General features: G+C 57.4%; 2 protein-coding genes across 3 annotated transcripts; both read left to right on the top strand.

The window, feature by feature from the left end:
* Positions 1–189: 189 nt before the first annotated feature.
* LOC128333308 (uncharacterized) lies at positions 190–9,998 on the top strand. Its single transcript, XM_053268668.1, has 5 exons — positions 190–326; positions 3,624–5,526; positions 7,270–7,406; positions 7,887–8,077; positions 8,696–9,998. Exons 2-5 carry the CDS (start codon positions 4,710–4,712, stop codon positions 8,985–8,987), a joined length of 1,437 nt encoding a protein of 478 aa, XP_053124643.1. The 5' UTR covers positions 190–326; positions 3,624–4,709; the 3' UTR covers positions 8,988–9,998.
* A 1,367-nt stretch (positions 9,999–11,365) lies between these two features.
* Positions 11,366–13,313, top strand: LSM10 (LSM10, U7 small nuclear RNA associated). 2 transcript variants are annotated; one of them, XM_053266792.1, is made up of 2 exons: positions 11,366–11,541; positions 12,770–13,313. In XM_053266792.1, the coding sequence occupies exon 2, from the start codon at positions 12,787–12,789 to the stop codon at positions 13,156–13,158; it is 372 nt and encodes a 123-aa protein (XP_053122767.1). In that variant the 5' UTR covers positions 11,366–11,541; positions 12,770–12,786; the 3' UTR covers positions 13,159–13,313. The 2 variants fall into 2 exon arrangements, with proteins under 2 accessions (XP_053122767.1, XP_053122769.1); XM_053266794.1 differs by lacking the exon at positions 11,366–11,541 and adding an exon at positions 11,551–11,973.
* Positions 13,314–14,944: the final 1,631 nt, after the last annotated feature.

Genomic DNA, 14,944 nt, shown 5'->3' with positions numbered 1-14,944 from the left:
CTGCTGCCGCCGCCGCCACGGGCTGCTCTGGCCTGGGGCCTGGATGGAGGCCCACTGCACACCTCCGCCCCACTGGCCCCCGCCACTGCCCTGCCTGCTCTCTCGGTGCTGCTGCCAGTGGCTGCTGGAGCCTTTCCACGCCGGGTTGTTACCCCAAATCTCCTTCGTTCACACACCGGCCAAACGTACCCCGAAGTCCCTTCCAGCTCCTTGGACCCGCTTCTGAACCGGAGAGCGGGCGGGGGGGGGCTTCCCTTCCCTCGTGCCCGGAGTGTCCTTCAAAGTGGCTTCGCTCAGCATTGACCCTGGAGCTCCAGAAGCCGCTGGTGAGTTAGGCTTGCATTGACCGTCACCCGGCACTCCGCTGGCCCCCACCTTCCTCTTGCACTGGAGGAAGGAACCCTCGAGGGTCTGCGTCCCCAAGAGAGCCCCCCGGAGCAAGGCCCATGCATGGTTCAGAGGAAACAGACCTGCCCCGGAGCAAGGCCCATTTCCTGGCCCAGAGCAGGGGGCCTGTGCACACCGTGGCTTGGCCCTCGCCCAGGGGTGTCCCGGAGGCCCTCCCAGCCCAGAGCTATGCAGACTCACCTGTCTGAAAGGCATCCTCAGACGCGGGCAAACCTGGGGCAGTGGAAACCGGCTGGAGAACTCCCTCTGTTGCTGCTGCTCCAGAAAGGGGACTCCAGAAAGGGTGGCGTAGTGGTTAGAGTGTTGGACTAGGACCGGGGAGATGAGAGTTCGAATCCTCTTAACCATGAACCTCACTGGGTGGCTCTGGGCCGGTCACCTATCTCTCAGCCTCACCTACCTCACAGGGTTGTTGTGAGGCTAAACTTAACCAGCTGCACTGCTCGGGCTGCCTGGAGGAAGAGCGGGATGCAAACGTGATGCCCCTTGCCAGGCCCAGTCGGCTCTTGCTGGCAAGAGGGCTGGTTTGCCTGAGACTGGCAGTGGAGGGAAGGAAGGAAGGGGGCAGCGGGGAGGGGCGGGTCTCTCCCAAATGCCAGAGTTTGGCACACAACCGTTTCCAACACACTGCCAAAGTGCAGCTTTGTAAGGGTGCATATATACTCCGCATTAAGTGCAAATAATCAAGAATGAAACAAGCAAATCATGCCACTAGTGATGTTGTTACCAGTTAGAGTTTTGGACTAGGACTGAGAAGACCCGAGTTCGAGTCCCCACTCAGCCATGAAGCTCATGGGTGACTCTGAGCCAGTCCCTTCTCTCTCAGCCTAACCTACCTCACAGGGCTGTTGTGAGGATAAACATAACCATGTGCACCGCTCTGGGCTCCTTGGAGGAAGAGTGGGATAGAAATGTAAAAGTAATATATTATAAATAAATAAATAAGTGCCGAGGCTGGCGCTCTCCATGACAGCAGGCCCCAGAGCCATGCCCACCCCAACAGCCAGAGAAGCCAAGAAATGCCAGCACGCCTCCATTCCTGGGGGGCCCCTCCACGACACCCCTGCAGGCCACGGCCTGTCGGAAGGGCACCTTGTGGCTCCAGCACTGAAGTGGCTGCACATGCCCGCTCCCGCGAGGAGGCCGGAGTAAATCGCCCTCGGGAAAGCCTCCCTCCTGCTGCTGGCAAGAGAAGCAGCGTGTGCCATGGAAAGCCGGTGGGGCAGCGGGTGCGGTGGGGAGGAAGAGCCGGGCCCGGATGACGCAGCCGTTGCACAAGCAGAGAGGGGTCCGGGGGGGGTCAGGTCACGGGCACAGGCTGCAAGCCACCTTCACACATTCACGCCCCTCCCTGGCACCGCTGGGGGCGAGGCAGCGAGAGGCTGTGTGGGCTGCCCATCCGCCTGCCTGCCACTGACACGCTGGAGGGTTTAGCCGGGCGTTCTGTGGCCCCGAGGAGGACTCTGGCCTTGTGCCTGGAGGAGGAGAAAGTGGCCCGGAAGAGAGCTCAGCTTGCAGGCAGCGTCCGCCAGGCCCAGATGCCCAGGGCTCCTTGGCAGTCCCAGCTGCCTCCACTTGCTCCTCCTGCTTCCTCTCGGGAGCGCCACACCAGTGTGGCCAGGCAGAGGGAGGCGTTGGGTCTGCAGCAGCATGTGGGGGGAGCCCTGGTCAGAACCTGGAGGAGGGGTTGGCTTTTGCGTCTTCAGTCCTCCCAAACGCCACCGGTGTGGTTTGCACCGAGGGAGCAAAAAGGGTTGCAAGGAACCCAGAGGTTGGGGGATTGCTTTCTTCACACTTCTTCCCCTCTGGGTTTCTTTTCCCCTTCATATAAGTTGGGGGCTCATTTTTTACGTTGTCTTTTATTTCTTCAGTAGGGTCACTAAATGGCATGTTTAAAAAAGAATGAAAATGTGGGGAGTATATTGATTTTAATAGCTGCTATTCTTCCTATCCAGGACAGGTTATACTAATCTCATCTTGATAGCTGCCATTGCATTTTATTAACTAGATCTCCATATTATCAATATTGTCTTTGATAAGTTTTCTGCAACTCTTAAAAGACCTTAACACCCAAGTATCTCACCCCACTGCTTTTTCCACTTGGCATATTTCCACTTGCTTAAACTCCTGTCCAGTGTCTCTTTCAATGCAGCTTCCCATAGGTTCTGACTTGCCTTTGTTATTTTGATACCCAGAGATTTAAACAAATATACCAAACATTTTTTTTTTTAAGTTCAGCAAATGATTCCCAAGAATTAGACATCCAGCATCATCAGCATCTGGTGCATGGGTTTGCAACTTTAGGTCCCCTGGGCATTTTCCAGACTACAAGGTTTGCACCAGTTACAGTGTGGCAAAATATGAAGGTATGAGACAGTGGCTTGAAATCACGGCTACAGCATTTCTTGATGTGTTTCTCAATGCATCATGACAGGGTTTTGGTCATTCATACTGCCCACCACTGCAGTGGGTTTGCCAGGCAGGGGGTGTCCATATTCCACCTGAATCCCATTCACTGCTCCTTCCTCCTCATTCTCCATTTCAAACCAATAGGGTCGCAGAGGAGGCGGAGAACTGCTGACGCAACAAACACTAAACTTTTTTTAAAGAACGGTTTAAAACTTTTTTACAAAATTCTCGGTGCCTTTGCACAAAGTGGGGAAAGTAAGAAACATAAGAACAGCCCCACTGGATCAGGCCCAAGGAGGCCCATCTAGTCCAGCATCCTGTTTCGCACAGTGGCCCACCAGATGCCGCTGGAAGCCACAGGCAGAAGTTGAGGGCGTGCCCTCTCACCCCTTAAAGCGCAGCTTAATCTGCTCTGCTTTGCACTAGCAAGAGCATAAGCTAAGGCTGAAAGTGGAAATGAAACGGAGTGGAAATAGATTTTTTAAAAATACATATCAAATTTCAGAGACAAATGTGACTAAAAGTTAAGGCCGCAAGCTGAAATGAGGAGATTGGGCCCTTGTGCAAGAACTGGAGTGATAATATTAAAAATATATATATGTGGCCTTACATATCAACAGATCCTTGATCTGCCGAATGAGCCAGCCAATCCACAGCACACAAAAAAGGAGGAAACATGAACATGTCCAAAAAACAAGTCTGATGAAAAACAAACACAAATGTGATCAAAATCAAAAGCAGATGGAAATGAGGTTGCACAGGAACCTGGGTGGAATTTTTTTTTTTTTTTTAATTTCATTTCACAGAAAGATTATTTCATGAACAGGATGGAAAAGAGCTGTAAAAATCAACAAATTTGTTGCACTGCACTTGGAACTGTCCACACCACACTACACCGCAACACATAGACGACGGGGCAAGCCTCCCACAATGGGAAAATACAGCTACTTTCCTGCAACGCATAACCTATGCAATGTTATTGGGCTACAACGCATCAATAAAATCCAAAACAAGGCATCACAAATATGAGCAGCACCCTCCTGACAGCACGGCGGCCGCGATGTCAAAACACGGGCAATACGGAGGGGCACTTCGCGGACCCGCTGCGAAACTCTTGCAGCGCACAATGCAGAAAGCGCCCTGGAGAGGCTGAACTCCAACGCCCTCTAGGGGGTGCTGTTTTCTGAGCTGTCTTTTATGGTTTTAAGATTGTACGTGTTTAATTGTTTTTAGTATTTCCGCTAGATGTTTTAAGATTTCTACTGGAAACCGGCTTGGGATACTCCATGCATGTAACAGTCAACTAAAAAACCATTCCCAGCTACAGTAGCCTGGGGATGATGGGAGTTGTAGTTGAACAACATCTGGGTACCAGCCTCTGCTGGCTCTCTCTCTCTCCCTCCCTCTCTCCAGGCTGGCCCTGTCCACCCTAATGCTTGCCTTTGCTTGACGTAGCTGGGGGCCGTTGAGTTTTAATGGGAAATGGCATGCTTCTAAAAGCAGCCAGTGGTGTGAGGGGGGGGTGATGATGCATCTGAGTGCAGCCTCTGAGGGCGCCCTCCCTCTGCAAACTGCAGCCGGCTCCCTGCACGTGCCTCCAAGTCTCTCGCTTGAAACTCTGGGTTTCAGTCCCGCAGCGCAGCGAGGCAACGGCCCCAAGGGACCTGCGTCAGGAAGCGGAGCCGGAGACCGGAAGCATTTGGAAAGCGACTCTGGCTTGGCAAAGGGACGTCCACGCACTGCTGGCTGGAGGCGGCGACAGACAGAACTGGCCCCTCAACACGGAGAGAGACGCCGCCTGTCTTGGCAGTGCCCGGAGGTTGCTGCCTCCCCCCCCCCCCGCGCCAGCGAATCGCCTTTTCGAGCCGTGGCAGCACGTTCCATCGCCTCAGATGATGGTTCCTCTGAACGGCCCCCTCCTCACGTGCACAATCATGCAGCTGTGGGGCGGCACATCACGTGGTGTGTGGGGCCGAGCAGACGCAAGGCTGAAGTGGCCCCCTCTGTGGGCTGAAGACGCCCCTCCTCCCTTTGCTCTGTGTGGAGCGTCCGGCCAAGCAGCTTCATGGGCCAGCTCGACTGCAGTCCTAGGAGCGGGAGGAGCCCCCCTCCCTCCCTCTCGCTCCCCCCCCAACCACGACCCCCCCCCCGCTCCAAGTTCTATGAAGCTCCGAGTGGCCCCGCTGAAGCCGCCCTTGCCTGCGTGTGAAGGCAGCCGAGAGCGTGTGGCCAGAGGGGCAGGGTCTGCACCGCTCTCTGCCTTGCCAAATGTCTCCACAGCGCAGGCACTGGCAGCGGGCGGGGGGGGGGGGGTCACGCGTGGCCAGGGCCTCCCTCCCCACCTCTCCCTGGGCAGCACCCGGCAGCACAGCCCTTCCCCACAGAAGAGGGCCTTTCCCAAGAAGCCACCAACGGCTTCCTCGCCACCTCCGCTCAGCTTACGCCACCCCAGGGCGGCAGGCTTGCTCAGCCGGCAGCTGCAGGCCAGAGCGGCTTCTAGCCAGAGGTTCCACAGCCCTGCCTGCCTGCCTGCTGTGCCTGCAGGCCGGCTGGCTGGCGGTGGGGTGGCTCCAGGCTGCCAGGCCCTTGCCCGCACCATGCCTCCGCCTGTGACTGGCCAGCCCCAGGCCACCATCTCGCCCGCCACCCAGTCCTCAGAAGGCAGCTGGAGCTCCGGCAGATGCGACTTCTGTTCAGACTGCCCCATGTGTGAGTTCCTCCTCCCCACCTTGCTGTCTGTGCCTGGAGGGGGGCGGGGGGAGAAGCCGGTCCGCTGGCTTGCTCAGGCGGCTCTGCCCATGGATTTCCCCGTTGCTCCCAGGCAACAAGGGGGCCAAAGGCGAGGAGGCCCCTGCTGCAGGCTGCCATCCTGCTCAGAGCAGAGGGGTTTGTGCGCAGGGCGGCAGCCTCGCCGCTCAGCCCTTGGCGGGTTTACTCTGGATGAAGTCTCTCTCACAAGGTGTCAGGATGGCAGCCTTCGGCTTTGGGGGAAAGGGAAGGAGGAGCAGACCAGAACGCTGCAGCTTTGGGGAAACCTTTGCTCATCGGAAGCTGGCTGGGACCCAACAGGCAGGCCGCTTCAGGCCACCCAGGGGCCCTGGGCCTTGCTTGCACAGCAGGAGTTCTGGCTGGCTTTTCTTCCAACAGCAGAGGCCAGGGCCCTGCTGGCCCGCCCTGCAGGGTCACCCTCGCTTTCCCAAGTGCTCTCATTTCAGAAGCAGTTGGCTCTCTGGCACGGCCAGGAGCAGCTGCCTGTTGCCCCAAGAGCACAGCACCGCCAAAGCCCCTCTGGGGGCACTGAAGTAGTAGTTGCATCCACCTAGCCCAAGTGTGCTTGGATTCGGGGGGGGGGGCATTTTTAGGGAGATTGCTTAGGCTTGTCAGGAAAGGGGATTCTCTTCCAGTATGAGAGAAGAAGGATGTGTGGTGGTGTTCTTTGAAACTCAGTAGAGGTTTAGCAAGGAAGGTTTCGGTTTTCCCCTTTTGCTTGGCTTCCATAAGCATTCCTTTTTAAAAAGACAGCTAGTCTACACTTAATACCTCTTTAGGAATAAATTGCCTGGGGGCTCGGTGAGCAAGTGTGAGTGGACATACTGTACATGCATCGTCCCGCCGCCACCAGGAAACCTCTGCCCAGGTGGATTTGGGAGAAGGTGCCGCTTGATTTGGCACACAGAGAGTCCCAGGCTCCATCGCTGGCATCTCCAAGGCATGTTCTAGACTAGCTGCTCAACAGCAGCAAATACCCTGCTAACTGGGCAAAGAGGCACCTTTTAATGTGGTGATTCTCTTTATTGAGCAGGGGGAGAGCAACTGGCCCGATCCATCCCCAGCACAGCATCCCTCCAGGGGCCGTTGCTGGTATCTGCCTTATGTTTCTTTTTTAGATTGTGAGCCCTTTGGGGACAGAGATCCATCTTATTTATTTGTTATTTCTTTGTGTAAACCGCCCTGAGCCATTTTTGGAAGGGCGGTAGAGAAAATGAATAAATAACAACAACAATAAAATGGCTCCATTCAGGCAAGTTGCATTCGGCATGTAAACAGCAGGGGGAGCAGTCTCATGGAAACTGACAACCCGAAAAAACAGCAACTTTTTTACATCGGATATGGGACGTCCTAGCTCCATTTCACAGCCATTAAATTCGAAACAAGGCATTGGCAATGTGAACGGCACCCTGACTGCGGTGTCACGAAGCAGAAAGTGTGGAAGCAGACTTCCGAGACCTGCCGTGACCCCGTTGCAGGGTCGAATCTGGAAAGCGCCCAGGTAGGGCCAGGAAAGACCACCAGGCGGTGGTCCACCCTTCCAGCCATGGTCTGATTTGGGATACATCGTGCACAGATACAGACAGCAGGGATAGTATCTTCCGCCCCTACGGAACAGCTTATTGGGCTCCCAAACGGTCCCAGACGGAAACTTGTCAGTGTGTGTCCTCCTTCCTTTGGCAGGCTGTGTCGGATTCTGCTGCCCGATGGTCCTGGGCTGCTACGTGTCGCACAAGTACGGAGAGCACTGGTGCTTGGGGCTGGTGCCTGGCGGCATGACAGCCTTACGGACTCACATGCGGCTCGCCTATGGCATCCCGGTAATGAGATCCTTTCCCACTCCGCAGGGTGGGGCGGCTCTGTGTAGCAGCAAAAGGAAAGGAGGCACAGGTCCCCCGCCATCCCGGCGATTCCTGGTCCCTATCCACCCAAGGAAGTAGCCGGAGCCCTTTTGCAGACAGAGCTGGCTGGCTGGCATCAAAAGAGCTTGCTCGAAGGGGGCCCCGGGACCCTCAGCTGCCAGCCTTCATTGTCCTCCACCTGAACTATTTGGAATTACAGCCGGGGAGGGGGGGCAGGGTTGCACCCTGGAGTGGGCGTGGGTGTGGCCTGGGAGTGGCTCTACCTGCCAGTGGGCGGGGCCTCACCCCTGCTCCACCTGCATCACACGCAGGCAGGCACTCAGTCAGGAGTCCACCGGCAACCTTGCAAATCTCGTGGTCTGGGAAACAGCCAGGAGTTCTCGACGGAGGAGGGAGGTGCCTCACCCCCCTCTTTTTCCCTTGGTTTGAATCATGCAGGGTACGGTCATCAGGGATGCCCTGTCCATGTTTCTATGTGGCTGGTGTGAGCTGTGCCGCATGGGCCGTGAGGTGTCCACCCGCTCCCGAAGTCAGAAAGCAGAAGCAGGTCCCAAGGTGGGTCTTGAAAGGACAGTCAGCATTTCCTTCACAGGGGCCAAAAGCCTAGCTGGACTTGGAGGGTCTCTAAGGTAGGTCACTCACCAGAAACCGGCCCAACTGCCAAAGGCTGCCACAGGAATTTGCACTCTCTTGTTTTCCTAAATGTTGTTTTCACTGTGCAAATGAACAAATGCTCAAACTGAAGCATCCAACAGAAAATGACTCTCTGCCGCTGTGTTGGTCGAGACTTCCGGGGCATGCCCTCATGCTTCAGTAATTGCATGTCAGAAGCGCCCTGCAGGATCAGACCGAGAGCCACCTTCCCCTCCTGCACGCTTCAGTGGGAGAAGGGGGCCCCCTGGGCAGGCGACCAGGGCCAGGGGCTTTCCTGTGGTTGTCCCGCAGAAACGGGTGAGAGACCTGCCTGCCATAAAAGGTGAGCCTAGCTGTTGGAGCAGGCCAAGGGTCTCCCCCACAAGGCCCGGCTGGATCTCTCCGAGGGGCCCACAAGGCAGCCCTCTGCTGCTGTCACCCTCAAGGACTCTTGGTCAGAGGTAGACTCCCCCTGAAGATGGAGGCTCCACAAAGCCACTATGGCTGCCAACAGACTCCACCTCCAAACAGCCGTGGTGGCGCATTCCATCGGTTAACTGTGTGAAGAGGTCCTGCCCAGCCCCCTCTCACTCATGCCCTTGTTGTTCCCACAGGGTCGCCCAGACAAAGACAGGAGCCGGCCCGACCCTCTGCGGCACTCGCACCAATAAAACCCCGCTGAAGCTCCCTCGTGTCTGGGGTGGGTGGGGTCTATGCAAATCAGGCGGCCGGGCCGGGGGGGGGTCTATGGAGGGCTGGCTGGGAGTTTTCCACACCTGGCTTTCAGTCCACCTCGCCTCCGGAAGGAAGAGGGGGCCTTCAGATATCGGCCAGATTTACCCCGAAGTCCCTGCGAGCTCTCGGGCAGCATTTCACACACAGTTCAGGTTTTTCCTTGCATGTTAGAGTATAGCCCCATTTATAGCTGGGATTTAAAAAAAAAATTGCATCTTTGGGGGGGGCAACTTTGAACTCGCAGTAAAGCCTTGCAGAAAACCTGTGGTGAAGCCTGCTGTCTGGGGAAGCTCCTGGGGACCGAAGCCGACCCACCTGCAAGCGGCCATCCCACTGGCTCCTCGTGGCCGCGGGGGCTGGGGCGGAGGCGGTGTGGACCAGCAATCCACACGTGTACTTGTCCCTTTATTCCATGACAGCTAAGTTTCCTCAGGAGTCTTTGATGAGGAACTTTGTCAAAAGCTTTTTGGAAGTCCAGGTAGACTATGTCAACGGGATCACCTTGATCCACACACTCGTTGACACTCTCAAAGAAGTCCAAAAGGTTGGTGAGGCAAGATTTACCTTTGCGGAAGCCATGCTGGCTCACTCCCAGCAGGGCCTGTTCTTCTATGTGCTTTACAATTTTATCCTTGAGGATGCTTTCCATCTATTTGCCTGGAACGGACGTTAGGCTAACCGGCCTGTAATTTCCCGGATCGCCCCTGGATCCCTTTTTGAAAATCGGTGTTACATTTGCAACTCTCCAGTCCTCTGGTACAGAGCCCGATTTCAGGGATAAGTGAAATATTTTAGCAAGGAGGTTGGCAATTTCACATTTGAGTTCTTTGAGGACTCTTGGATGGATGCCATCCGGCCCTGGTGATTTGTTAGCTTTCAGTTTTTCCAGACAGTTTAGAACATCATCCCTTGTCACTTCTATCAGACTCAGCTCTCTAGCCTCCATCCCTAAAAAGCCTGGTTCAGGAACAGGTATATGCTCAGTATCCTCTGCCGTGAAGACAGACGCAAAGAACTCATTCAGCTTCTCTGCAACCTCCATATCCTCCTTAATAATCCCTTTCACTCCCTCATTGTCTAATGGTCCAACTGCCTCCCTGGCAGGTTTCCTGCTTCTGATGTACTTAAAGAAGTTTTTGTTATTCCCCTTGATACTTTTGGCTAAATGTTCCTCAAACTCTCTTTTTGCCTCCCTTATTGTCGCATTTCTTTTGCCAGAGTTTGTGTTCCTTTCTGTTCTCTTCGTTTGGACAGGCCTTCCAATTTTGGAGGGAAGTCTTCTTCCCTTTTATGGCTTCCTTGATGGTACCCGTTAGCCATGCTGGCATCCTCCTGGACTTAGTGGTACCTTTCCTCCTTTTGGGTATACAATCTAACTGGGCTTCTAGTAATGTGGTTCTGAGTAGGGTTAGGGTTAGGGGCAACCCTAACCCTAAAATGTCTGTGTTAGACTTCCTTGGTGATTCTCTCCCCGCATGTACTGTATGCTGAATTTGATGGCACTATGATCACCCTAAAGGGTCCATGACACTGACATCACACACCAGGTCCTGGGTGCCACTCAGAGTTAAGTCCAAGGTTGCCTTCTCTCAGACGTTGCTGGAGGGAGCACCCCTTCCCTTCCTGGCGCCTGGCAGGCTCAGTGCTTGGACTCGGCTCCCCGGGCGTTACTCTACAGGAGCTGTGCAGTTTCATGGCCATGGCCTTTACGGACCGGGTTCTTCTCTGCCCGCAGCCCAAGCCATCCTGCTCAGCACTTGCAGCCACCCGGAAGCCACCAGCAAAGATTTCCTCCAAGAGCCACCAAGTTGATGGAACTTTTTGGCAGATCCTTGATGGAAGGTTGGGTTGCAGGCATCCCATTTAGGGGCTGACCAGGGATCAGGGGTGTGGCTACAGTTGGGGGGTCCCTGGTCCCGTCCCTCGCCCCCCCCCCCACCATCTGAAGAAGGGGGGGGGACGGTCCACCTCCGCCCGTGGCGGCCCGCGTCTCTCCTTCTCCTTCCACACCAGCAAGGGGGCCATTTCTTAAAAGCCACCTCGCGAGTGCCCGCGTGATAGTGAAGCCGGGGAAACGGGGCTGAAATGGCACGAGGGGGTGAGGGGCGGGTCATGACACCAAGCCCCCCCCCCATCCCGCCACCGCCCTCCTTCTCCTCCTCCTCCCCCCCACGGCGGGCGGCGGGGCGTCTCTCTCTCTGCCGGCCAGCCAGCCCCAGCTGGGTCCTCCTGGGGGGAAGCTCCCTCTGGCCGCCCACCGCTCCGGGAAAGGCAGGAGCCGGGATCCCGCGCCGCTTTCCATGGGCTTCCGCCCCGAGGAAGAGGCAAAGGGTGCGGGGGTCACTGCGCCTCCAGACAACAGGACGGACTCCTCTTGCGCTTTCCTAGCTCTAGGCTTGCCTTCGGCCTCCCCATTGGTCAGGCTTGGGCTTCACTGCGTCATCCTCCGGGCAGAAAAAGCGCACCTGGCGGGAGCCAATCACGACACCCCTTCCACCTCTTAACTCCGCCTTCCGATTCCTCCAGGTCAGTGAGGTGCAGGCGACACAGCCAATAAAATGGAGCCTTCATCTTTCCCCCGGATTGGTTGAGAATTAACGAACCGTGGTCGAAGTTTTTTCATGAGCCCGCCCCACCAGCCTGGCTCTAGAATGCTGCGCATGCGCCCTGTTGCTGCTCTCTGGCGTGGGTGGCTGGGTGGGCGAGAAGTTGAACGTGGCTCCAGGTAGGTGACCGGGGGCGGCGGCGGCGGCGGGACCCTCTCGGGGTGGTGCAGACCCGGCTGCTCTGGCCGTGCCCGCAAAGGCCTGCAAGAAGCAGCTCCGCCGCAGGGGTGCTGCTGCGCTCCCTCCTCTCCAACCCGAACAAGAGCTCTGTTGGATCTGGAAGACCGTCTCCTTTATTGGCGGCATTTGCTTTCCTCCCAGGAGAAAGGCGGCGCCGAGGAGGCAGTGGAAAAAACATAACCTCTTCTTGCGAAAGATGCGAAAGCCGTGTGGCCCCGGGCGGGGGTGGGACAAGAGCTCCCTGGGCCGGAGCCCCCTCCCAGCACTGCCCGCGAGGGCGCAGGAGGGCGCCGCCTTCTGCCTCCCCGCACCCCGCCGTTAGTTGATCTCCTACGCAAAGGGCTGCCACCCAAAGTGGACTCCCTTCCGGAGTGAGTCGTACTGAACACAGAGGCGGCTTTCCGTCGGAGTGACTGTGCGTCAGGTTGTGCTGGAAGTAACTGGCATCCGTGGGCGGCAGGGGGTCGCTGTAATGGAGCGGATGGGGTCAAAGGACCCTGCCCCCCCCCCAGCTCGAGCCCTCCCTATGTTCTTCATTATCTCCCTCACTCTAAGGGCCCACGGGGAGAAGGGCAGACACAGGCCCCTCTCGCCTAGCTATGCCCTGGTTGGTGGGACCGTTTCTGCTGGCAGATGCTCAGAGCTCCAGAGAATCGCCCTTTGAAGGCTGCATAGGAAGCTGCCATATACTGAGTCAGACCGTAGGTGCATCTCGCTCAGTATTCTCCAAGTGGCAGCAGCTTCTCCAGGGTTGCAGGCAGGAGTCTCTCTCAGCCCTATCTTGGAGATGCTGCTGCCAGGGAGGGTGCTTGGAACCTTCTGCTCTTCCCAGAGCGGCTCCATCTCCAAAGGGGAATCTCTTGCCGTGCTCACATATAGTCACCCATTCAAATGCAAACCAGGGTAGACCCTGCTTAGTAAAAGGGACAAGGCTCATGCTTGCTGCCACAAGACCAGCTCTCCTCTCTGCATCACTGACTCAGCCAGGCTGAGTCTGGAGGTTTCATCTGACCTGACTTGCATATTTCTGAACTTGTTCATTCCCACCACCCCCAACCCCACCCCTAAAAACAGAGACTTTTAGGGCCCTCATTTCTGTGCCCTCTGGCACTAACCCTGGCACAAGCATGGACTTCTGACCTTTCCTTGTTGCTGTTTCTGCTCCAGCCGTCCGGCCACACGCCATGGAGATCAGCCACTCCGTCAAGGAGCGCACCATCTCGGAGAACAGCTTGGTGATCCTGCTGCAGGGCCTCCACGGCCGTGTCACCACGGTGGAGCTGCGGGACGAGGGTGTGGTGGTCGGCCGCATCGTCAACGTGGACGCTTTCATGAACATCCGCCTATCGGAAGCCACCTTCACTGACCGCTCCAGCCATTCTGCCTGGCTGGCCGACCTCTTTGTGACGGGAAGGAACGTTCGCTACGTCCACATCCCTGAAGATATGGACATCAGGGCCACCATCCAGCAGCAGCTGCAGCTCATCCACCGAGTCCGCACCTTTGGTGGCCGAGACAAGGGGAGGAAGGAGTTCCTCAGGCAGAGGGACACATGAGCCTGCCAGGACCCTGGACTCGTGCTGGACGTGCGCAGCGAACCCCTTGAGCCAGACGACGAGGAGGGGACCTTTCCGGGGCTCTGCCTTGGGGCTCTGCCTTGGCCAGTCCTCCCTCTTCCTTTCCCCAAATAAACTCTTGTTTCAAGCCCTCATCCGCCTGTGTGAAAACCTCCATGTCTGCTCTCCCACTTTGCAGGCAGCTAGATTATGCTGAAAGCAGCGGTGGGAGAAAGCACAAGGCGGCTCTTTGGAAGGGGCGGCAAACACATGTAATCAATAAGTCGCGGAGGAGCGCGAAGGGCCAGGCCTCTAAGCAGCGCTCTGGAACGCGGCTGCTTTCAGAGCCTAACCTCAAGGGGCCAGGCACACTTCTCTTAGGAGGCCCAGCCCCAGCCCCAGCGGCACTGTCCCTCGTACTTGGCAGCTGTTGAGGGAGGAGGGCCTCGGAAGACAGCCGAGGGCTTGGGCCAGCTGCTAGGGCAAAGGGGGATGCCATGGGGGGCGGGGAGGAGGCCAGTGCAGTCTCCGGGCGCCATTTGCAGGGGCCACAAGTGGCGCTTCTGCTCATCGTCCCTCTCCTGGAGCTTGCTGAAGCAGCATGCCGAAGTGCCGCAGCCTGTACTGGCTGCCGGGTTTCATTCAGTGCCCCGAAAGCACATGTGCAGGAGGAGGCCCAGAGTCTGGCAGGGCCTGGGGGTCAGCAGCCACACCTGGCCGGCCTGCAAGGCCTGCTTGCAGCTGCCCTGCTTGCAGCTCCCTGGGGCCTCGTGGGGCAGGGGAGGCCTCGTTTCCTTGGCACCAGCCACGCTTGAGGCTTGGGTCGGGAACTGGGGTGCAGCTGCCCACTTGCTCTGCAGAACCTTTGCTGCCAGCTGGTGAGTGGCCAGCCCTGCTGCCTGCCGGTGCTGCCCGCTGTGCCACGAGGTGCTCCAAGTAGGATATGGGGGTTGCGGGGCCAGGATCTCATCCTCCCGGCACAGAGTGTAGTAGGCTTGAGTGGCTGGCTGGGTGCCCTTTGGTTCAGGCTCCAGAGTCTGCCATGTGGCTTTGAGCCTCTCCACAGCTCTGCTCCCTTCCTCGGGGCTTTGGGAGAGGCCCCAGCGCCCAGCTGCTGAATGTGAATTTCCTTCGCCCTGGGAAGAGGGTGGGCCATGCACCACAGTCAATAGGGAAGGGGCTTTAAGAGGAGGAAGGCAGGTTCTGTGGGGACTAAGGAGGCAGCCTGCTGTGCTGATTGCAGAAAAGGAGAGAAAGGGAGAGTGGGTGTCAAAACACATGCTCCCCTCCCAGAAGATGACTAGCCAGCTCCGTGGAACATGACGCCATTTTCAGCTCCTGCTTGTGTCTTGCGCAAACCATTATTTCCCATGTAGCAGGGAGTCCCGCAGGCCTGCCTGAGAGCCAAGTTTCTATCTTCAACTCCATGGTGAGGGGCTGACCGGAGAGGGGAATGGGTCTGGGAAACGTGCTGGATCGGGTCTCAGGGCACCAGGGTGGGCGCGGCCTGTGTTGCAGCGCCGCCTCCCGACCAGCAGCAAGCCGGTCCCGCTAGGGACACCCCTCCTCCCTGTGCAGCGCCCCCCCCCCGCCCTCACCTGGACCTCCCCCCCCCCCCGCCTGCCTATGGAACTGCTCAGGACCCTCAAACAGCGGCCTTAGCCCCAAGAGGGCGCCCGCCGGCCCTCCCCACCCCGATGCCTGGGTTCTGCCTGGGCCTGTCAATCACTCCCAGCTGAGGGGCGGGAGCCCCACTCGCCTGCCAGTCCACGGCCTCCTCGGACGC

Source organism: Hemicordylus capensis, chromosome 7 (genome assembly GCF_027244095.1).
Source record: "Hemicordylus capensis ecotype Gifberg chromosome 7, rHemCap1.1.pri, whole genome shotgun sequence".
Taxonomy (NCBI): Eukaryota; Metazoa; Chordata; class Lepidosauria; order Squamata; family Cordylidae; genus Hemicordylus; species Hemicordylus capensis.
This window is presented reverse-complemented; position numbering and strand designations above follow the sequence as displayed.

Coding starts and splice junctions, on each gene's coding strand:
- LOC128333308 (XM_053268668.1), top strand. CDS start 4,710: ATGATGGTTCCTCTGAACGGCCCCCTCCTCACGTGCACAATCATGCAG. Junction 5,527..7,269: donor CTGTTCAGACTGCCCCATGT/GTGAGTTCCTCC, acceptor TTCCTTTGGCAG/GCTGTGTCGGATTCTGCTGC. Junction 7,407..7,886: donor GGCTCGCCTATGGCATCCCG/GTAATGAGATCC, acceptor TGAATCATGCAG/GGTACGGTCATCAGGGATGC.
- LSM10 (XM_053266792.1), top strand. CDS start 12,787: ATGGAGATCAGCCACTCCGTCAAGGAGCGCACCATCTCGGAGAACAGC.